General features: G+C 52.0%; 2 protein-coding genes across 5 annotated transcripts in view; both read right to left on the bottom strand.

Annotated features, from left to right (window-relative positions):
- Positions 1 to 161: 161 nt before the first annotated feature.
- On the bottom strand, positions 162 to 4,152 carry Ttc9b (tetratricopeptide repeat domain 9B). The gene is made up of 3 exons (XM_034500681.2): positions 1,906 to 4,152; positions 1,097 to 1,279; positions 162 to 375 (listed from the first exon to the last, which is right to left on the bottom strand). The coding sequence occupies exons 1-3, from the start codon at positions 2,324 to 2,326 to the stop codon at positions 260 to 262; spliced, it is 720 nt and encodes a 239-aa protein (XP_034356572.1). The 5' UTR covers positions 2,327 to 4,152; the 3' UTR covers positions 162 to 259.
- A 6,225-nt stretch (positions 4,153 to 10,377) lies between these two features.
- Positions 10,378 to 23,055, bottom strand: part of Akt2 (AKT serine/threonine kinase 2) — a 50,652-nt gene continuing 37,974 nt past the window's right edge. For all 4 annotated transcript variants that reach the window (XM_076930475.1, XM_034499557.2, XM_034499566.2 and 1 more), the window contains 10 exons: positions 21,160 to 21,313; positions 20,634 to 20,765; positions 18,135 to 18,200; positions 17,148 to 17,216; positions 15,410 to 15,532; positions 13,710 to 13,838; positions 13,391 to 13,605; positions 12,860 to 12,947; positions 12,673 to 12,775; positions 10,378 to 11,794 (listed from right to left, as the gene is read on the bottom strand). In XM_076930475.1, the coding sequence (XP_076786590.1) occupies positions 11,715 to 11,794; positions 12,673 to 12,775; positions 12,860 to 12,947; positions 13,391 to 13,605; positions 13,710 to 13,838; positions 15,410 to 15,532; positions 17,148 to 17,216; positions 18,135 to 18,200; positions 20,634 to 20,765; positions 21,160 to 21,313 (1,159 nt within the window). In that variant the 3' untranslated portion in view covers positions 10,378 to 11,714. The remainder of the gene's footprint in view (positions 11,795 to 12,672; positions 12,776 to 12,859; positions 12,948 to 13,390; positions 13,606 to 13,709; positions 13,839 to 15,409; positions 15,533 to 17,147; positions 17,217 to 18,134; positions 18,201 to 20,633; positions 20,766 to 21,159; positions 21,314 to 23,055) is intronic.

Genomic DNA, 23,055 nt, shown 5'->3' with positions numbered 1-23,055 from the left:
GTGTGCTTCCCCAGCCTGGGCCCTGATACTGACCTATCCCACAATGGGACACCCTTAAACCCTACATTTCCTCCCTGGGCTTCTGGATTCCTAAGGACATGACACCTAGGTCACTCCTAGAGTCGCTCTTTCATCCCCACAATAAGATCACACAAAGGAGACACCAGTGGCAGGTGCTTTACCAGTAAACACGAGTCACACAAGTTGGGGAAGTTGCCCGGTGAGGTTGAAGGGAATAAGGTAGAGGCTGCCCTTGGCCTCAGCCCACGACATTCCGAGCTGGGCCTCCAGTGCCACTATCGCTGTCTTCCCTCTGGAGGCTGCAACGGTTCATCTTCAGCTGAGTCAGCTGAATGTATCGAAGAACATTGGTGTCTGCAGGGGAGGGACAGGAACATTATCTGGGTGTCCAGAGACAGCAGCCGATGTCATCAGGACAGTCAGTGACTGCACTCCTAGCACCTCAGCTGTACCAGCCTCCCAGAGACATTTCACACCTCCTACCTCACACGTGCAGCAGCATTCTGTCAGGAGAGGCTCCTCTCACCTCCACTCATCCCCAAGTGACAACTGTTCTCACCAAACCACACAGGAAAGCTAATCTTGCCTCTGCTCCCACAGCCTTGCATCTAGCACCTGCTGTGTTCCCTCCTCATGGGCTTGTGTCATGTCTACACACACATGGACACACGAATACCCTGACTGCTCTCCCCAAAGGCAGAGACGCGTTATGAGCAGATGAATGGCGGGCAAACGGTGACCGAGGAGCAGAATGTGACCGGGAGGGAGTGAAGGACTATGGGTGTGGGTGAGTGGATAGGGGCACGGATGGGTCAGTGCCTTGGGTATGTAGCTTAGTTGGTAGAGTGCTTGCCTTGGATGCATGAGGCCCTGGGTTCAATTCTCAATGATGAGAACTGGCTGGGGAAATGTCAGAGGAACAAGGTGGGAACACCTGTGGGGAAGGTAGATGGACGATGGATGGGTGTATGAGGAGTCTTAGGTAGATAGAGAGAGCTTGTCCAGAGCACTTCCCTGGGGTAGCTTGGCTCTGCCCTGGTCCTCCTGCCCAGCCCAGCCCAGCCCTGCCACTCACCTGTGGGCTCTCGGCTGCGGGCTTCCTGTAGGTAACGCAGTGCACGTGCATAATCACCCAGGTGGTAGAAGGCAATGCCGGCACGATAGGTGGCCTTGAAGTTGCCCTGCTGTTTCTCCAGCACCTTGAGACAGTACTCACGCACACGCTCATAGTTCACCAGCTCCGACTGCAGGAGGCAAGCTGTGGGGGTGCAGAGACCCTGTACTCTCAGACAGCCTGCATCCCCTTGGATTCACATGACCTCGAATAACCTGGCCTTTCCCTTGGGCCTAAGGGATTGCTCTGGCCACCAGAGGACACTAATCGGCTAGCCCATTAGTATAAGAGCTATCTGCGCCGCCGCTAGAGGGCGCAGGACAGACACGTCTGAAGCAATTAGCAGGTTTCCCAAGCAATTACAGAAGTGAAGGTCCAGGAACGAAGTAGCCAGTGCAGGGTAAGCCTTTCTAACCGTGGCTCATGCGTGGCAAAAGGGGTGGTGGTGGTGGTGGTGGTGGTGGTGGTGGTGGTGGTGGTGGTGGTGGTGGTGGTGGTTGAGAATTAGGGAAGTGGGGCTTAGAAGACCAAGTCCAGAGCCCATTTCATTAGTCAAGCCCGTTTACTCCATCCAAGAAGCACTGTTCATCTACTCCCAACTCCTCCTGTCCTCATCCTGTCCTCATCAAGTTCTGAAGTCTTCCCCGTCAGACCACAGCCCTGACTCCTTCAGCTTCCAGCCACCACCCCCAGGCCCTAGAGCCTCCTGATTGCCCCTCACCACCCACCCGTCTCACCCAGGTCCTCTGTGCCCCCCGACGGCCCCGTACCAGTGAGGGAATCGTAACATTCAACCTCTGTATTCTCCACCAGGCGACGCTGCTCCTCGCTGAGGCGGGCGGGCCCCGGGCTGGTGGTGGGTCCCGGGGAGGGGGCGGGCAGACCGCCAGGGCGGGCCCCCTGAGCCGCCTTCAGCTGCAGCAGTGCCCGGTGGTACTTGCCAATGGCTTCTCGGAACTTCTTTTCTCGGTAGCAACGCTGACCCTCCGCCTTGAACGCCACGGCAGCCCGCAGGCTGCTGTCGAGCGCCGCGGCCAGGCCCCCAGACGGCTCTGGGGCAGGACCCGACCGAGCAGAGCCATGGCGAGGCGCTGATCCGGGGCCCGGCGGGGAAAGGGCGGGAGGCGGGCGCGGTGGAGGCTCCGGGGCAGCGCTGAGCATCAGCACCGGGGACAGCGCGCCGCGCTGCATTGTGGGAAACTCCTGCGGCCGCCGCTGCAGCTACCGCATCGCCCCCCGCGGGGCCGGTCCCCACCCTTTCTCCGCCCCCACATCTCTGGTTGCCGTCTCCGGCTGCCCCCTATGGGTCTAGAAAAACCCCTCCAAACCCCCTCGCTCACCCTCAAATCAGCCTGGGTCTACTTGTTCTGGCGCCTCTCCCTTGTCCCCACAGTCCTTACCCTCCCACCAGCCTGCATGCTCTCCTGGAGATTTCTAGAAGAAAAAGGCTGAGCGGGCAGACATCAGTTTCGTGGAAAGCTGGTTTTCAGCTCACTAGTCATTTGGCATGTTGGATAAGAATACAGGATAGGGAGTCAAGCTGCCCGGATTCAGATACTGGTTTCTCACGACTGTAGGATTTGGACAGTCCCCTCAAATTACCAATAGTACTGTAGTGCGGGACAATAATACACATGTTGGAATAGATTCTTTATGCAACACACAAATAGCCATTGCTCAATTTCTGTTCTGGGGGTGATGGTCATGGTAAAAGGGGGGGGGGAGCCAAGCGGGGTAGCACCTGCCTGTAATCACACTTGGACATCTGAGGCAGGAGGGTGTAAAAATTGAAGCTAATCTGATGCTAAAGAGGAAATTCCAGACCAGCCATGGGCTACAAAGAAAAGGTGGGTGTGGGGGAATGGAGTAAGAAGGGGAGAGAGGAAGAATTATTTAGATTATAGCCACACCTCCTAGGATCACAGTCTAGTGGGGAGACAGACCTGTGACAGCCCAAAGTGGGTGATCCTGGGAAGCACAGGAGAAGGGTCATGGCTAAGATGGAGAAGTCCAGAGGAGACATCTGCCCTAGATTGAAGTGAGACTGGGGAGGCCCTGGAGGAAGGGCAACTCTACAACCTGGCCATTCTGTCCCTTGCCTTCATTCATTTCCAGAAAAGCCAGTGAGGAGGTGACAATGGTCCCCACTGACAACCCAGAACCACCAGTACAATAAGGACAACCAAGGAGATGTGGCTGGGCTGTGGTGGCACACGGCTGTAATCCTGGCATCCAGGAGACAGAGGCAGGCAGAACTCTGTGGTTTCCAGGCCAGCCACAACTACACAGTGACACCCTGACTCAAAAAAGACGGGGAAAAGGAAAGAAATTCTTTCATTATCATAGCCAGCAACATAGTTCAGTAGGTGAAAGCAGTAGCCACCAAAACCTGACAGCGTGAGTTCCATCTGTGGAAGCAGCTCCTGAAAGTGGTCATCTGACCCCTCCTACATATACCTGCACACACACATAAGCACACACACAAACAAATAAAAAATGTAAATTTAAAATCATCTCCAAGTTTCAAGATACTCATATGCAGGCAAAAACAAACAAAACCACAACAACAAAAGGGCAGGAGAGCTGGAGAGATGGCTCTGTCACTAAGAGCACTGGCTGCTCTTCCAGAGGACTTGCGTTCAACTCCCAGCATCCACATGGTGGCTCACAACTGTCTGTAACTCCAGTTCCAGGAGTTCTGACACCTCACAGAGATATATGCAGTCAAAACACCAGTGCACATAAAATAAAAATAGGTAGTTAAAAAAGACCAACCTCACTATTTGTTGAGGGTGACCTTGCACTTCAGATCCTCCTGTTTCTGCTTTTCCAGTGCTGGCATTACAGGTACACATCCCCATGCCTGGAGCTTATGTAACACTAGAGATCTGATCCAAGGCTTCGTGTACCAACTAAACTGTATCCCAGCCCTCAGCTAGGGAACACTTTCCCAGGCTGGTGACTTTCACAGGCCTGCACATGTGCTGTGTTGGGTTTCTACAATCAATTAAAAGTATCAAGTTAAGGGTTGAAGAGAGGGCTCAGGGTTAGCCCTTTCTGAGTTTGCAGAGCGGTTGAATGCAGTTCCTAGGAGCCATATGGTGTGTGACAACCCCATGTAACTCCAGTCCCAGGGAATCCAATGCTCTCTTCTGGCCTCAGAGCACCTGCATTTACATGGTGCACACAAACTCACTCAGGCACACAAGAATAAATAAATCCTTTATAACACTGAATTATCCAAGCGTGTGACTCATGCTTGTGATCCCAGAACCCAGGGAGCGAAGGCAAGATAACTGAATTTGAAGCCAGTCTGGGCTACTTAGCAAGACCCTATGTCATGTATATATGATGTATACATATATGATGTATGCATACATGCATATTATTAATGTTTATGGAATCATACATCTTCAATCAGTTTTACAAAATTTGCAAAGCCGGCAAACCAGGTCGAGGCAGTGCTCTTCGTAAATAGGGCGTGCCCGGTTTATTCACCTTTCCCATCCGCAACAGTTTTTCCCACCTCTGGAAAAATCCCAGTTTTTTGTTTTTGTTTTCTGAAGAGCAGCCCTCAGGAAACCCGCCAGTGCCCCCTGGCGGAAGAGGTTAGAATCTGCCTCTTCCTTTCTTTAAGAGGTTTGCTGAGATTATCCAATCAGAGGAATAATAGGGCCCAGAAAACAACCAGTCAAAATCGAGTGCGGGGCTGAAATTAGACCAATAAGGATGAAGGGCCCTCCAAATAACAGAAACACTTATTGTTGAATTAAAAACTACCAAGGTACTTCGGGGTTCTGTTTGTTTTGTTTTTATTTTATTTATTTATTTGAGTCGGGATGGGGTTCCTGGAGGTGCGGGATGCAGGATGCAAAGCAAACGAGTGGTTGCCAAACTAGTGCCCTAGACCAAGCTAGTGAGGCCGAGGGCCGCCGGCGGAGCGGGGCGGGGCTAGGAGCGTAGTGCGCCCTTGCACAGCTCCAGGGGCTCCAGTTCCAGGGAACTCCATGGAGAAAAATGGGAAAGTGAAGCAGGAAAGGGAACTAGAGGTTTGAGCTAAAAAGATAGATTAATATAAATCCCTGGAGTTGGGAGTGGCTGGGGCAGGTTGGGACTAGAGGATACCAAGGAAAGACAGTCACACCATATTCTTCTCTAAGGATGCTGCTAGAGGGAGCCAGAATCCAAGGGAAGGCAAAGTGGAACTGACTGTGTGAGGACACTTACCCTACCCTGAGTATTGGAAGAAGGGAGGGTTGCAGGGGAGCAGGACCTGTGGCTTCCAGCTTGTTTCACCAAAGCCACAGGGGGATTCTATGCAGGGGCTCTACCACTGAGCCACGCCCCCAGCCCCTCACTGGGAGATTCTAGGCAGGGGCTCTACCACTGAGCCACGCCCCCAGCCCCTCACTGGGAAATTCTAGGCAGGGGCTCTACCACTGAGCCACGCCCCCAGCCCCTCACTGGGGGGATTCTAGGCAGGGGCTCTACCACTGAGCCACGCCCCCAGCCCCTCACTGGGGGATTCTAGGCAGGAGCTCTACCACTGAGCCACGCCCCCAGACCTCACTGGGGGATTTTAGGCAGGGGCTCTACAGCTGAGCCACACCCCCAGCCTCTCACTGGAGGATTCTAGGCAGGGGCTCTACCAGTGAGCCACGCCCCCAGCCCTCACTGGGGGATTCTAGGCAGGGCGTCTACCACTGAGCCACGCCCCCAGCCCTCACTGGGGGATTCTAAGGAAAAGCACCCTAAGGCCAGGTTGAGAGTCCCTAAGAATGCATAAACATCCTCAGAGAAAGACAAATGGATCCCTAAAGCTAGGCGAACAAGATTTGATAAAGGTCTGTGGAAAGGGAACAGTGTGCCAACAGGAACTTACTTTCTTACCTTGGTGATAGGACCTTGAGTAAAAGAATGTTCTTTCTCTGAACAAATGCTGAAACATGAAGAACTGGAGAATTGCATGTGGCCGTGCAGAACAAAGAACAGGGTGTTTTGTATCCTTCTGCAACCTTAGAGACTGAACCCAGAGCCTTGCCCACTCTGAACAAGTCCTCTACCAGGGAACTATATCCAGGTATATATGCAGTTTTTACTTCAGGATTTACAGAAAGCTATATGATATCCAATCCCCTATCTTTCCCATTATTAACATAGTGCGACAAGCATAGATCTGTTGTTAGCTAAACTGGCTCACTCATCTTTCTCCCATGTGATGCCTCTGGAATTAACTAAAACTCTAGTAGCTGGGTACACCTGTGAGGAATTTCCTCCTCCTCCTCCTCCTCCTCCTCCTCCTCCTCCTCCTCCTCCTCCTCCCCCCTTCTCTTCTTTCCTTCTTTCCTTCCTACCCCTCCTCCAGATTTGTGAGGCAGGGTTTCTGTGTAGTTCTAGCAATCCTGGAACTTGCTCTGTAAACCAGCATGGCCAGAAACCTGCCTGCCTGTGAGTTGGGATTAAAGGTGTGTGTATACCACTGCCACCTGGTTTAATCTTGATCTTTTGAGGTAGGAAGATCCACCTTTAATCAAGGCCACACCTCCTGCTAGCAGCCTATATAAAGGACATGCAAGAAGGAAACTTTTGCTTTTTGCATCCTTGCTCTCACTTTGGCTAGCAAGTCCATTCCTTCATGGGCATTAGAGGGGACTTCTTAAGGATTCTAGCGTATACTGAAGACCAGCTGAGACATCCTGTCTTGTGGACTGAACAACTACTGGATTCATGGCCCTTCTGTTGGTAGACAACCATTGTTGAACTAGCTGGACCATAGCCTATAAACCATCTTAATAAATATCACACACACACACACACACACACACACACACACACACACACACACACACACACACACACACACACACACACACGTGCATGCAATCCAAGCACACTGCAGACAGAGGTGAGTGGATCCTGAGTTCCAGGCCAGTCTGTGCTACATTGCAAAATAGTCTCAAATTTCCCATTACCATTACAAGATACTTAACAAAGACAACTCAGGAGGCCTTATTTCAGCTCATGCCATTAGAGGTCTCACTCTGTGGCTGTATGGCCCATCACTGTGGGTCTGCAGCAAAAAGAACACAGTAGCAGGAGAGCATGAAAAAACAAAGCTACTTTCCAATAGTCAGGCAGCAGAAGGGGACCAGAACAGCTGACAGACCTGCTCCCTCCAACCAGCTCAGCATCCTAAGAGCCCATTCAGCTGCAAGCTTGTGGCTTAACCCATGAAGTTGGCACACCATGACCCACTAACACCCAGCAGCAGCATCTGAGGACCAAGCCATACACACACACTAGCATTCTGGGACACATACCAGATCCAAAACCACATTAGCCATTTCCCCTGAGAATGCACAGCCTACATCCTAGGAAAGGCTTATTACTATACCTGGAGGCAGGTCCATCAGTCCTCTCCAGGATTGGTCAGAGTGTCCAATATTGTCTTGTTAATTGTCTTGGTTTTGGCCTTGCCTGCTGGGAGTCTTACTCTTGACTCTGGTGTCCGTGGGCTCACTTCACTACTGAATGGTGTGCGTTTTCTTTTAGAGAGACATTTCTCTGTATAGCTTTGGCTGTCCTGGAACTAACTCTGTAGACCAGGCTGGCCTCAAACTCAGATCTGCCTGCCTGTCTCCCGAGTGCTGGGATTAAAACCATGCCCTACCACTGCCTGGCTTAGCATCTATGTATTTCTATGGGCTATTTTTGGTGCTGGGTATGGAATCCACAGCTTTGTACATGAACACATGCTGACACGAATCTGCAGCCTCAGCCCTGTTTTCGTGCACACATCTATGAATGCGGGAGGGTGTCTTCAATCACCTTCCACCTTACTAACACTAGCTAACCTGTATTGTCTGTGCAGCGTGTATGCCAGGCACCATGGAGGCCAGAAGCCAGTGTGAGATCCCTTGTAACTGGAATTACAGATGGTTGTGAGCTGCCATGTGGGAGCTGGAAATAGGACCCAGTCCACTGGAAGAGCAGCTCGTGCTCTTATACGCTGACCCCACTTCGTAACACAGGTCTCTTGCTGAACCTGGAGCTCCCTTGTTTAGCTGGAACGTGTGGCCAGTGAGGCCCAAAGATGCCCCAGGTTCCATCTCTCTAGCATTGGGATTACAAGCACAGGTCACTACTGCACCTCCTTCTGTGTCTATTCCAGTGTAATGTCCATGAAAGCCAGAGAGCATCAGATCTCTTGGAAGTGGAATCACAAGTGGTTATGAACTACCCAGCATGGTTCTGGAAACACAATTCTGGTCTCCTGTAAGAGTTCTTAGCCATCAAGCCACACTTGGGGACTAAATTCATCTTCATACTTGCATGGCATGAACTTGCCAACTAGGCCCCTGAACTGTGTGGGTTATTTCAAGCGTCCAAGAGACGCTATTGGCTCATCTTATTCCTCCCACTGCAGGTCCGGGAACCATCTGTTATCTGTCTCCTTCACTCCTTCCCCATCTCTGAAGTCTGAGGAGGTCTCATTACACAGCCTAGGCTAGGTTTAACCTTGTAATCCCTCTTGCTTTACCTCTGACACCCACCCACCTGGACCTGTACTGGAACTACAAGCATAACTACCACTCCTGAACAGAAAGTTTTCCTTCAGATCTGAAGACATTTCAAAACTAGCCAGCACATTCGAAGACCATAGGATACAGGACCATAAATACCAAAGCACAAACACAGCAAGATGGAGACTTACTTTTATTTTTTATTACAGCACTGATGATAGAGGGGGGGAAAAAGGAACCAGAAACCTAAATAAAGTCTTGGTGATGGAAGGCACATGCCTATGCAGCCTTGTGAAGCAACCAGGAGCACAAGGCCACAATGTCCCCTGACCCGTGAGAATACACTAGTGTGTTCCATGTCATTTCCCTAAGGACCCAGCAGACTGAGGACATCTGCAAAATTCCTAAGGTATGGCAGTGGAGGGATACAGCCCAGGCATGGCCTCAGCCAGCAAGAATGAGGGATACACAAAAGGCAGATCAGGGTTCATGTCCAAGTCCACAGTGACGCCACCCCAGACCCCGGGCTGTGGGGGCTCACTTCTTCCTGAGAAGTTTATAAACACATAAACTGGGGAGAAAACAAAATCTTGTGAAATGTTTGAAGTGAGCCTTGTAAAGAATAATCCAACCACTTCTAATGAAATGGGTCATATTTATGAAAACTTTGTCCCTCAAACTAAGCAGCATAGGCTCATGGAAGGGCATGTGTTTGCTACGGGAACAGCTGGCCGGAGGCCCCTTACCAGGAGCTGTTGAAAACCTGAGGTAGGCAGGAGTGTGTCCCGCTGGGAGATGAGTCACACAAGGTGACATAAGAAACTCTTCCATCTATAACTGAGTGGCTGTGGCCCAGGGGAATACAAGGCATTTTTTTTTTTTTTCTTTTTCCTAGGTTTGAAAGGGAACCTAGGGTCTTTCAAATGCTAGAGTCAAATACCACAGTGAGCTGTAACACCCCAGCAAAGGCTTCACTTCTTCTATCAGAGCTAAGGGGGCACACTTCTTTACCGAAGACGGCCCCACCCATCCAGGACCTGCGCACAGTCTTCTCTGCAGTTGGGAAAGATGTCTAAACTGGCTTTGGCTTTCCCACAGCCCACTTTCCAGCTCTCAGATTTTCATGCCTGTGGTGCTCCCAATTCTAGTAAAATCTGGAATAAATCCACCTGCACCAGGCCCTCTGTGTGCCTGGCACCTGGGTACGGGAAAGGAGGAAGTATCCCAGTGAGCCCTACAACCTGAGGTTTAGCATGGGGTTCAGTCCTAGACCTGTGCAGCAGTAGTCAAATGTTCAGGTGTTCCTGAATTACCACAAGTGCTGTTAAGTCACAGATTTTATGATGGCATTTGGGGACATTAAGGCTTCCTGGTTCCACACAGAAGCTGCTCTAGGGCTCAGAGGCCAAGCAAATGACCCAGCCCTTGTACTGCCACAGTGCACATGTGTTACTGTTTAGACCCGCTCAGACACCAGCTGCCCCAAATCTGGCAGTTTCTAATGACCTGAACCCATCCCTACCCAACAGAACCCACCCAGACACCATCCCCCTTCTTCTCCGCAGTGCCCATCTCCCTGAAGCCAGAATCCACCACCCACTCTCCCACTGCCACATGTTCCATCCCCATGACTCCATAGACCTCAGAAAGGCAGGGCCTGGTACTCTGGCACTCCAGTACCAGCAGAGGAGAGGGAGTGGCTACGAAATGTGGACTGGCTCCTGGTCTGAAATGAGTGTCTTTATTGCTTGTACCGTACAAATACGAGGAGTAAGGAAAGGCCAGTAGGGATGGGAGAAAACTCTCAGATAAACATACACACATAAAAAGTAAAAAAACAGATGACCCCCATAACCATCCTTGGCCACCCCCCCCCCCACTGCCTTTCTAAAATCCACCTATTCTGGGGGTGTGGTGGGAGAGCAAGACCAGGACAACTCATTTCCAAACACCCGGAGATACTGAGGAGGGAGAGACATGGCCAGAGCAGCAGGCCAATCGCCTGCACTCACTGCACCCCATGGGATCAAACACTCAGGCTGGGGTTGAGGCCTGAGCCCACTCACACAAGTGCTGTATACAGCTGTGGGCACCAGCATCCCAGGAGCCTGAGATGCTCACTGCTAGGTCAGGGTGCACACCTGCACCCACTGCACTCACAACTCTCACTCAAACATTCACTTTAAGGCTCCAGAACAGGGCCCTGGAGCTGAGGCAGGCTCCACCCCATTGTGTATCAGAGATACCTATCCCCATCTCTGCCCCTCTCAGACCCCAGTCAAGTCCAAGGGGCCCAATACTGTCTCGGTGTGAGATGTGTAACAGCCAAGGTTGGCTTCCCTCTGCCCCAGGCAGAGAATGGAGCCATCAAAGGGGCCCAGCGGGAGGCAAGGCTGGCTAGAAGGAAGCCCCGGTAAGGCACTGGGCTGTGGGCAGAAGGGCTGCCCACAAACGTTCCTCCTGCTTTATTGAGAATCAAGAGAGCAGCCTGGGAGGAAAAGGCAGGTTCTGGAGGCAGCTCCTGCTCCTGAACGCCCCAAGAAGATCCAGAGACTTAGCTCCATTTTCCATGGAACCAAACCCAGATCCCTCAGCTTCCAAAGGCTTCTGCCTGTCCCTGGACATTATTGCTTTTCTGCCCCATGTAGGGTGGCAGCAGAGAGACTGCCCAGGTGACAGCATAGAAGGCAGCTGGGGTGCTGGGGGAGGGGCACTTCTAGGTGTGTCCTCCACTGGCTTGCCTCCAAATCCAGGTGACCGCATGGCTCCCCACTTCACCCTCTTGGAGGCTGGTGGTGATTCATGACCTCACTCTACATCCTCCCAGCAGCCTGTCCTTGGGCAGCTCCCCAGCACTCATCTGGAACAGAGGGGAGGCCAGAGGACAGGGCCACCAGGACTGCTAAGTCTGAGCAAGAACTGAAGAAGAAACTGGGTATGGGATGAGGGGACAGGGAAGGGAACACAAACCAAAAGGCAAAAGAAAGTTCTTTTTAAAAAGCCACCCAGGCAGTGGATGACAGCCATGCTTGTGTCCTGTGGTGGCAGAGGGCTGCTCACTCTCGGATGCTGGCTGAGTAGGAGAACTGGGGGAAGTGCGTCCGCTGGTCCAGTTCCAGCGAGCCCAGGCTGTCATCTGTAGGATTGGGTGGAGATGCATGAAGATGAAGGAGCAGCAGTCTTGGCCACCCCCACCTCACTGGGAAAGCCCCCGAGAGGAGTGTGCTGGACTGCAGGAAACCTGCACACGAGTGGTGGCTCACAGCACTAGCGCCAACGGCAAGCAGCTGCTTCGGCCTTAGCTATGGCTTCCTTCCCTGGCTGGGTCTTCTGAATGTCTTTCCCCTGCCCAGCACTGTCTACTACCAGGGTCTAGCCTGGCCTACGCACCCATACTCACTTGCAGCCAAGGGACTGCCAATAGCCCTGGCATAATTCTGTCCCCACACGCAGAACCCTTACAGGAGTTCTCATGGTCTCCGTCTCCCAGTCGACCCCCAGAGCTTTCTACTTTAACCCCATGCTCTCTTGCCTCTCCCAGGCCCCATCTGCCTGTCCACAGCCTGTCCTTTTCCTGCAAGGTTCTCTCTCTGCTGGTACCCAGAGGCACTCCTGCCAAGGATGCACTCTTGGCTGCCACACTGCCAGGCCGGGTAGCTTCTCCGGCTTCCCTAGTCCTGGGATCCCAGAAAGCTCTGAGGGCTCGGGGCTGTGGGGGCTGTGGGGGCTGTGGGGGACGACTCCCTGAGTACCCAGCCTTGGGACAGCTTCAGATCAAGAACACAGTCCAGACAGTGTTCTGGACTAACGACCGGGACTGTCCCCAACCCCAGAACACACTGTAGCCGTAGCCCTTGATGCTCCTCACCAAACGGCAGGCCTAACAAGCCTAATATGGTACCAGACACAATACAGACAGACAGCCAAGGTCCTCCTGGCAAACAGAACCCAGGGCAGACCCCACCTCTCAGCCATCAAGTCAGGCCCAGGGACCCTGGAACCCCAGATACTTACATCGGTCTGGGGGTGTGATTGTGATGGACTGGGCGGTGAATTCATCATCAAAGTACCTTGTGTCCACTTCTGAAGTGACCTGAGGTTTGAAGGGTGGCAGGAGCTATGGAGAGGAGCCTGGAGTCAGCAATGGCAGGTCACCTGTGGGCAGGTGAGGCCCCTGACACAGGCAAGAGTGAGTACTCACCTTTTTCTGTACCACATCCTGCCAGTTGATGCTGAGGAAGAACCTATGCTCCATGACCTCCTTTGCATCACTGGGACCTCCGCCGAGCCTGGGCGGAGACAACCATCATCAACCACCCAGCACCCAAAATTGCAGGTTCTAAGAGCCAGGCTCAAGGCAAAGACAGGCATAACCTACGGTCCAAGGTCCCTGCACAGCTTTTGATAATGCTGTCCTAGCACAAACCCCTTCTCTAAGGGACCTAGGATTGGAGAGCCCATGACTTAGGTCAGAGGCAGGGAGAAGGCAATCTGGGGCAAAGCAGCCTCACAACTAGCCTCATCTTTACCCATGAAGAGGTGACAGGGTAGTGGGGCAGGCTTACAAGGTCGACAGCTCACACACTAGCTCAACCTTAGACAGTCCTGTGACCTTAGACTAGCCGTAAGGAATGTGTATTCCTATGTCCCCTCTTCTGAGAGGCAGTGCAGGAAGGTGCAACCTGTGGGGCCACTGGGGTTGCTCAGGGGACAACACACTCCCAGGCCACACCTCTGCTTAGGGTCCTTCTTCAGCAGCCCAGCCAGCAGGGACTTGGCCTCTGGTCCAAGCGTGCGTGGGAAGCGGATCTCCTCCATAAGAATGAGCTCAAAGAGGCGCTCATGGTCCTGGTTGTAGAAGGGCAGGCGGCCGCACATCATCTCGTACATGACCACGCCCAGCCCCCACCAGTCCACTGCACGCCCGTAGTCATTGTCCTCTAGCACCTGAGGGAGGAATGATAAGCCAGGCAGAGGAAGCTAGAGTGACTCCACCCTCTGGGCTCCCTCCACCCTTGGCCTGCATGCTCCCTGCCCGCAGCCCAAGACACCTCAGGCGCCAAGTACTCCGGGGTACCACAGAAGGTTTTCATGGTGGCCCCATCACTGATGCCCTCTTTGCACAAGCCAAAGTCAGTGATCTTGATGTGGCCATCTTTGTCCAGCATAAGGTTTTCCAGCTGTTTAAAAAAAAAAAAAAAAAAAAAAAAACCAATATATGAGAGACAGATCCCCCCAGAGTTTCTTTCCTTCTAAAGGAGCAGTTCTCAACCTGTGGGACTCGATCCCTTTGGGGCCTAATGACTCCCAAGAGCAACGGCAAACACACGCTTACATTATGATTATAATAGCAGTGACATCACAGTCAGGAAGCAGCAGCAGAAGGGATGTTGTGATCAGGGCTCACCGTACCATAGGGAGCTAACTGCATTAAAGGGTCAGAGCATGAGGAAGACTGAGAACCACTGCTCTAGAGGCAGTAGTTTGGGGTGGCAAGCTGCCACATCAGAGATTCCTGGGGACAAGGGGCCATAGCACATGTACTGTGAGTTTCATTTCTTTTCTTTTTGAAACAGGTAAAAGTCCTAGCAGTTTGCCTCTTCTGGGATGAAAAGCATGTGCCATCAAACCTAGCCTGCGCCGGGCGGTGGTGGTGCATGCCTTTAATCCCAGCACTTGGGAGGCAGAGGCAGGTGGATTTCTGAGTTCGAGGCCAGCCTGGTCTACAGAGTGAGTTCCAGGACAGCCCAGGGCTACACAGAGAAACCCTGTCTTGAAAAAGCAAAAAAAAAAAAAAAAAAAAAACCTAGCCTGCGCTTTATTTTTTTAAGGTTCAATGTAAGTGGTACTATGTTCTCTGAATTTGTTTTGTTTTTTTGAGATAAGGTCACTGTGTAGCTACAGCTAGCATTAAACTCAAATCAGTCCTCCTGCTTCAGCCTCTCAAGTCTTAGAATTACAGGCATGAGCCTGGGTTTTCGTTTTTTGTTGTTGTTTTTGTTTTGTTTTGTTTTGTTTTTAAATAGGGTCATTCTGTGTAGCTCTGGCTGTCCTGGAACTATGTAGACCAGCCTGGCCTCGAACTCAGAGATCTGCCTGCTTCTGCCTCCTGATTAAAGATGTGCACCACCAATAACTACATGGCTCAGATTTTCTTTTAGTTATAAAGCACACAACATACATGTCATGGGACTAGGGCCTGATGTCTACCAGGCCAGGCTCCAGCAGGACCCTGGGAGCCCAGTTATCAACAACCCTTCCTTTACTTGGTTCTCGTAGGTCTGTGTTGTTCTGGGCATAGAAGCAGAGCCTCACGCACCCCACCCCAAGCTTCATCCCACATTCACCTATGAGAGGCTCCTCAGCTGCTCTGGCCCCTTTCCTGCAATGGGATGCATACTCTGGCAGCAGATACTGTGGGCAGCAGGACTGGCGTGCTGCTCTGAGCGTGCACACCTTCCCGGGTGAACACATGTCCCTGTTTCTAGTGTGCTCAAGGGCAGATGGCTGGCGCATCGTTTTGGCATCACTGCCAAGTTATGCTCTGGGTGGTGCCAAATGACACCGCCATCAGAGCCTGGGGTCCTCCCAGGTCTTCACTGTAGAACTGTCTGAGGTGTGTGCCATGGGCTATCAGCCTGGGGTCCTCCCAGGTCTTCACTGTAGAACTGTCTGAGGTGTGTGCCATGGGCTATCCCAGATCCTGTGCACTGTCCCCTAGCCGACACTTGCCCCCAGAGCATCCTCTCACCTTGATGTCACGGTACACCACGTCCCTTGAGTGCAGATACTCCAGAGCTGACACAATCTCTGCTCCATAAAAACGCGCCCGGTCCTCCGTGAAGACTCGCTCCCGGGAGAGGTGGAAAAACAGCTGTGAGAGGAGAGCAGGCCTCAGCACTGGCTCCCAGAGGCCTGGGCCCGCAGCCCATGATACGCCCCAGAGCAGACAGGCTCCAGCAAGGAGAACCAAGAAAAGAATAGCACAGGCACAAGAGGAAACAAGAAAGAAAAGATGGAATCCAGTGTGATATGACTCGCCATAACCTTAGCACTGAGGCTGAAAGCACAGAGTAGGAATTCAAGGTCAGCCTTGAGTGTAGGCTGAGTCTGAGACTAGCCTCGGGTACACAAGACTATTTAAAAAAAAAAGAGAGAGCTAAGGATGAGGTTGGTGTGAGGCTGGTGTGTAATCCCAGTCCATGGGAGGTACAAACAAGAGAATCATGAATTCAAGGCCAACCTTAGCTACAGAATGAGAATGAGTTTGAGACCAGCCTGGGCTATCTGAATGAGATTTTGCCTAAAATTAAACAAATAAGCACATTAATAAATTAGCTATTAATAAGCAAGTAAACAAGGGCTGGAGAGTAAGCAATGAGTGGTAGGTGCCAACGAGAGGACAATGGGAACAGTGTGAGGGGACGTGCAGTGGGGACAGTGTGAGGGGACAGTGTGAGGGGACAGACAGTGGGGACAGTGTGAGGGGATGGGCAGTGGGGATAGTGTGAGGGGACGTGCAGTGGGGACAGTGTGAGGGGACAGACAGTGGGGACAGTGTGAGGGGATGGGCAGTGGGGACAGTGTGAGGGGACAGACAGTGGGGACAGTGTGAGGGGACAGGCAGTGGGGACAGTGTGAGGGGACAGGCAGTGGGGACAGTGTGAGGGAACAGACAGTGGGGACAGTGTGAGGGGACAGGCAGTGGGGACAGTGTGAGGGGACAGGCAGTGGGGATAGTGTGAGGGGACAGCAGTGGGGACAGTGTGAGGGGACAGTGTGAGGGGACAGACAGTGGGGACAGTGTGAGGGGATGGGCAGTGGGGACAGACAGTGGGGACAGTGTGAGGGGACGGGCAGTGGGGATAATGTGAGGGGACGTGCAGTGGGGACAGTGTGAGGGGACAGACAGTGGGGACAGTGTGAGGGGATGGGCAGTGGGGACAGCGTGAGGGGACAGACAGTGGGGACAGTGTGAGGGGACGGGCAGTGGGGATAATGTGAGGGGACGTGCAGTGGGGACAGTGTGAGGGGACAGACAGTGGGGACAGTGTGAGGGGATGGATAATGAGGTGTGTGGGTGATGGAAGTGAAGCAGTAAGTGGGACCAATGCAGTGACAGAGGCATGGGACAAACTCATGCTTTCTCAGGGATCCCCAGAACACTTTCCTGGCACTGGCACCTGGCTTTGAAAACTACCCAGCAACACAGCAGCAGTGTGGCCTTGGGTGAGTCACTCACTTAGCCTCTCCCAGTCTGCCTCCACCTTCAAAGTGATCTTGTACTACCTGCTTCAGGGGAGCAGAGGAGCACTTGGTGACATTCAATAAACCTCTCTTCATAGTCTCTTTCTCTCCCCCCACCCTCTGCACACAAGCACATCCCCTTCTCACCGAGGTCTTCTTCGCCCGCCTCCCTCCCGCCCTCCCTCCCTCCCTCCCTCCCTCCCTCCCTCCCTCCCTCAAGTCAGCCAGGTGGCAGAGCTCACCTCACCCCCGTTGGCGTACTCCATCACAAAGCACAGGCGGTCATGGGTCTGGAAGGCATACTTCAAGGCCTGTGAAGGAAACCAGGATGCTGGGACAGAGAGAAAGCTCTGCCAGCTGGAGGGCAGGGACCTGAACTAACACACCCTGCCCTGCTTGGGTCAGAGGGGTTCAAGTCCTAGGCATGTCCAGGGGAGGAGATATGTTCTGACCATCCAGAGCTGTCTCACCAGCTCTCCTCTGTAAGAGACATCACACCCAGAACTGTGCTCTGTATCCCACACACCTCTTATTTGCTATGGCTCAGAGTGACAATGGATTGGGTGCCAACTCCCAAGGCAAGATAGCCAAGCAGTCCACAGCAGCTCTCAAATTGTGTTCTATGGAGCCCTACAGGGTTCCTCCCCCAAGCCCTGACAACTCCTCTGCTCACACACACACAAAAAACATAAGCTCTATGGTTCTGTCTTCTACATTGAGGGATCACATAATACAGCGCCGAACCCAGGACTTCACAGAGACACAGCCTCAAAGCTACCATCCATATCTACTCAGCTAGAGTCAAAGGCTATGCATGTTTGTGACTGAGGTTTCCTTTTTTTGAGGCGTTGACACAGGGTTTCTCTGTATAACCCTGGCTGTCCTGGAACTCACTCTGTACACCAGGCTGGCCTCGAACTCAGAAATCCGCCTGCCACTGCCTCCCAACTGCTGGGATTAAAGGCGTGCACTGCCACTGCCCGGCTGTGACTGAGGTTTCTTAAAACCAAAACCAAAACGCAGTCTTCTCACTTTGGCCAGCTGGGCTAAGCACCTCTCACTCCCAATGATGGTCACCAAGCAACCACCACCCAGTGTCCTGATGTTTAAGCAGTCTGGGAGCCCAGGGATGCCCCACCTGGCCTGCCTGGCTTACACCAAAGCTATAATAGTTATAATAGCTCTTTCCCAGAACTCTGCACAAGGGTTGGCAAGGAGAGAAAACTCACTGTAAGGAAGGGGTGCCTGGTATTCTGCAGGACCCGGCTCTCTGTGACTGTGTGGGCAACTTCATCCTGTGGACAGACAGCGCAGATGAGTGGCAGGGACACATGACAACTTGTGGTCACCAACAAACAAAATCCAGCTGAAATCTCCCCAAACTGGGAAATAGGAATGGTGGGTTCAGAACAGGGCCCTTTTCAGGCCCAAACGGCAGCCTAGACAAGGGTGAATTCAAAACCACAAGGTGAACAGCTGATATGACTTCACAACGGACAGACTAGTCTAGCACCACCCGAACCCAAGTCAACCACCAATATTCCACTGCTATTGAATCTTCAATGAGCCAAAAGGCCCATGTGCTGAAGATAGGATATCAGTCCCCACCTACACATTCTTGGGAAGTGTGAGACTTTGGGGACATTAATCTAAAGGGAGGAAACTAGGTCACTGTGCATGTGCCCTTAAGAGACAGTGAGAACCCAGACCTCTCCTCTTTCCTTCCCAGCCCTCACACACACATATATACACACGCCATGTGCTCCCATAACGGTGTACAATGTCCCCACAGGCCTGAAACTACAGAAGACTGCAGCCATGAACTGAAACATACAAACAGCCAAAACCTTTCCTGTCACCGTGAAGCAACTCTAGCATGGCCCCTAGAGGGGGAGTAAGGAGACAGTATGTGAGCCCTCACCCCCAGGCACTATACCAACATAGGAACCACAACTTCAGAGAGGGTCTGGTAAAGACTCTACCTCTTAGCAGTGCTTCTCAGGTTTACCCTGGCATCAGCAACAAAGGAAACTTGTAGAAATACAAATTCTCTGGGTCTATTCTGTCAGAGAGTCAGGGTGAGCACATGGAGCAGGTATTGGGGTTGGGGCACTGTCTCAAAAGCTGAAGTACAGTGCATGCTCTAGGGTAGGACCACAGGAGAGCTCCAGACAGACGCTCAACAACGCTTTTGTTACCTCAACAACCTAGACAAGGGCTTAAACTCAGGAGACACCGGGACTATTAGATCATCATTTCTGACTCTCACAAATGGGGAGGCTGAGTGCGCCCTCTGACATGCAGCTGGGGATGCTGCTAAACCTCCTCTGATGTACAGCACAGCCCCACACTAAGGAGCATGCGGCCCTCAATACAGTGCTGAAGCCCTGCCCTGCCCTGGATTAGCTTTATCAAGAATCTGTAAGTAGCTTCGTTTCCTCCTGCAGATGAACCACGCTCAATTCCCAACCACCCATGATGGCCTGCAACTTCAACTCGAGGGCATGTGACACTCTGCCCTCCACAGGCTACCCCCAAGTCCCCTTTATCCTGAGTACTGTTTCATAGTCAATATAATCCATTCTTATGAAAGAGGTCCCATGTACTTTGTGTAAGAATTTTACTATTAAACGTATTAAAAACCTTTCTTTCTGCTCAGCACACCTTTAATCCCAGCCTTCAAGAGGAAGAGGCAAGCAGATCTCTAGTCTCTGAATTAGAGGCCAGCCTGGTCTACAGAGTAAGTTCAAGGACAGCCAGGGCTACACAGAGAAACCCTGTCTCAAAAGACCAAAAAAGGAAAAAGAGAAAAGTTGTGTTAAAAACTAACAACAAGAACAGCTTTGGCTGGGATCAGATCCAGGAGCTGACTAGCCCATCGGGATCCAGGAGCTGACTAGCCCATCGGGCTTCCAGCACTGAGCTCCCCTCCCTACCACACTTCCCAGCTCAGTTCCTACACAGCACCTGTTGAGTGAGGTCCAGGGCTCCCAGGCATGGTCTAGCACCAGACAGTAGTTCCTGAGGACACTTGGGTACGGCTCTGGCTCAGTGGCACAGAGCTTGCAGGGATAAATATTAAACCCTGGGCTCCATCCCCAACACTCCTCCTCATTCCTTAAAAAAAAAAAAAAAAAAAAGATGGCTATTGTCACCTTTTTTTTTTTTTTTTTTTTTAGACAGTGTTTCTCTGTGTAGCCCGGGCTCTCCTGAAACTCTCTCCATAGACCAGGCTGACTTCAAACTCAGAGATCTGCCTGCCTCTGCCTCCTGAGTGCTGGGATTAAAGGTGTGCACCACCAGTAATTGGTGGCTGTTGTCACTTGGATGGAGCCATGTGCCTTTTGCATGCCAATCAGGTGCCCTACCCACCACTGGGCCCCTTTCTCATCCATCACAGGTCACTGTTTCAGAGCACTAGGCCTCAGCACAAACAGATGGACCAACAGGAGACCTCACGATAATAAATTCTCCTCTGTTTTTAGTCCCTGTAAAAGGTAGCCTGAGATAATCCACTGTTAACCAATCAGCTTTCCTTCTGTGTTGTTTTCTTGCTGTCGCCTTCCAAACTCTACTGCTCTGACAAGGACACTGCTTATAGAACTGAGACTGCCCAACTTCACAAACCACAACCACAGACAATCAGGTCTAACCTACAGTTATTGCATGGTTATCTCTGGACATTCCTGAAGAAGTAAGTCTCCCTGCCCAAGCCCCGAGCGGCCCACCTTTGCAATGATGACCTCCTTCCTCAGGATCTTCATGGCATAGTAGCGGCCGGTGGCCTTCTCCCGAACTAGAATGACTTTGCCGAAGGTGCCCTTGCCGAGGAGTTTGAGATAATCGAAGTCATTCATGGTCTGTGGGTAGAGAGAATGCAGAGCCTTTGGTGTTTAGCACTTGACCCATGGGACAAAATTCTAACAAGGAAGAGGAAACCCAAAAGATGCTATGGCTCAAGGGCTTCTAAGTGGTAGAGACACAAGGCAACTCTGTGTACTGAAGCTGCAGGTAGGCTCAGGGTCTCCCAGCCTGGGCCTTACAACTTCTTTAATAGACCCAGAGCAGTTTGCCCTGGCACAGTCACTCACCCCAAAAGCACAGGGTAGCCCCCCACAGCATCCATAACCAGAGGTCATCCTACATCGGGAAGCCATGAGGACCCCCTGCTAAACCTGTGTATACTTTGTGTGGAAACCTAGGCAGGCAGGGCTGCTGCAGCCCCAGCCCCTGGCCCCTGCCACCAGCACTTACCACTTTGGCCCGTGCCTTGTTGACAGCCACCTCCATCATCTCAGATGTGGAAGAGTCACTGGGGGAGCCACACTTGTAATCCATGGCATCCTCACCTGGGCCCCGCTGCTTCAGACTATTGGCGACCATCTGGATAGCCCGCATCCACTCTTCCCTGTATGAAACACATACAGGTCCTAAGAATTCCTCCCTGGCAGCCACAGCCCCACTGCCCACAAAGGGCAAGCAGATGACCAACCCTTCAGCACTTGAGACCCAAGGCTGGCAGAACTGATAGGTTCTGACTAAAACTGCTCAGGCTTAGTCTACGGAGAAGGCTGCGGCATAAAGACAGATTGTCCCCCTTCTGGGATACTCTGGCCTGGGGGGCGGGGGTGCTTTGAAGTCAGGACACTGAGATGATCAAAGGAAGGGGAACATTTGTTTGAGGCCCTTGAGACCCTTGGAAAGGAACAACCGTCGCTACTGTGAATGCTTCAGAGCAAGTGGACGCTCAGACTTACAGGCTGCTGACACTCTGTGAAGAGAGAGCAGAAATAAAAGGAAGCCTCAAGAGCCAAAGCAGCCAGAGATCATGAGGCAAGAGCTGGCCTCCAGGACTGCCCACAGTGCCCAGCCAGCCAGGCATGCAGAAGAGAAGCTGCTGGGGGAAGTCAGTCCCAGCAGATAGGGCTGGCTGGAGGGCAGCAAGCTAGCTCTGCCATTCCTGGGTTCTAAGTCGCTGTCTTGATCTTTGCAAATCATTCTTTCTGTGAGGCAGCACAAATCACCAGAGAGCACATGTAGACATGTGGCTGCTCAACACTCACTTGCCACAGCCTCCATTTTTGGCCTGGCATTAACCTCTGTATTTTGCATGCCTATGTCTAGAAAAGGGCCCATGAACAATGGGAAACACTGCTCACTAAAACAAGAGTGTTCACCAAGGGCAGGCAGCTCAGCTAGAGCCAAGAGCCAAGAAGACACCGAGATCTTCATGATATCCTGCAGCCCTGGCCTGCAGAAGTCTTGCCACTCTGCTATTTCCATGGGTACCAGGGAGAGCCATGATGAGTCCTAGAGTGCAAATTGATCCATGCTGGGACACTGCTGGGACACTGCTGGGACACTGCTGGGACACTGCTGGGACACTGCTGGGACACTGCTGGGACACAGGTCTTACAGTGACTAACTCATCTTGATCCAACAGGGTACTGTCATTTTCTGGTATTATCTACAATGGCATTTCTTCCATAAGGTGGTATATTGGAATAATGTTTTTGTACACTGTATAAAAATTATCCTCGCTGGGCAGTGGTGGCGCACGCCTTTAATCCCAGCACTTGGGAGGCAGAGACAGGCGGATTTCTGAGTTCAAGGTCAGCCTGGTCTACAGAGTGAGTTCCAGGACAGCCAGGGCTACACAGAGAAACCCTGTCTCGACAAACAAAACAAAACAAAACAAAACAAACAAACAAACAAACTATCCTTATATTACTCAAATGCTGATTTCTGTGCCCGCAGAGATCTCGTGCTGAAGAGTTAAGGCAGGGCTTCTGGGCTGAAAGAGAGGTAGGAACTAGATGTGAGGGTGGCCAGCGGACACGGATGAAGAAGCAGGTGCCAGGATGAGACTAGATGGACAGGAAATGCACCACGTGATGGGAAGTAGGCTTGGTCAGTGTTCTTAGGTTAGACTAGCTGAGAATCTGCCCAGCTACAGTGCCCAAGGCTTATAATAAACATAGTAAGTCTCCATATCATTATTCAGAGCTGGGGTGGGCACAGAAACGTTGACTGGTTACAGTGATACCTTAGCGACAATGGAGCGAGGCAGCAGCATTTCACACAAGGGATTCTGGGGGCACAGAACAGGCATGAGAGCGTATGTGGTGAGATGCTCATATGTGCAGGTCA

This window comes from Arvicanthis niloticus, chromosome 1 (genome assembly GCF_011762505.2).
Source record: "Arvicanthis niloticus isolate mArvNil1 chromosome 1, mArvNil1.pat.X, whole genome shotgun sequence".
NCBI classification, from domain to species: Eukaryota; Metazoa; Chordata; class Mammalia; order Rodentia; family Muridae; genus Arvicanthis; species Arvicanthis niloticus.
The sequence above is the reverse complement of the archived record's forward strand: the minus strand, read 5'-3'. Positions and strand labels throughout refer to the sequence as shown.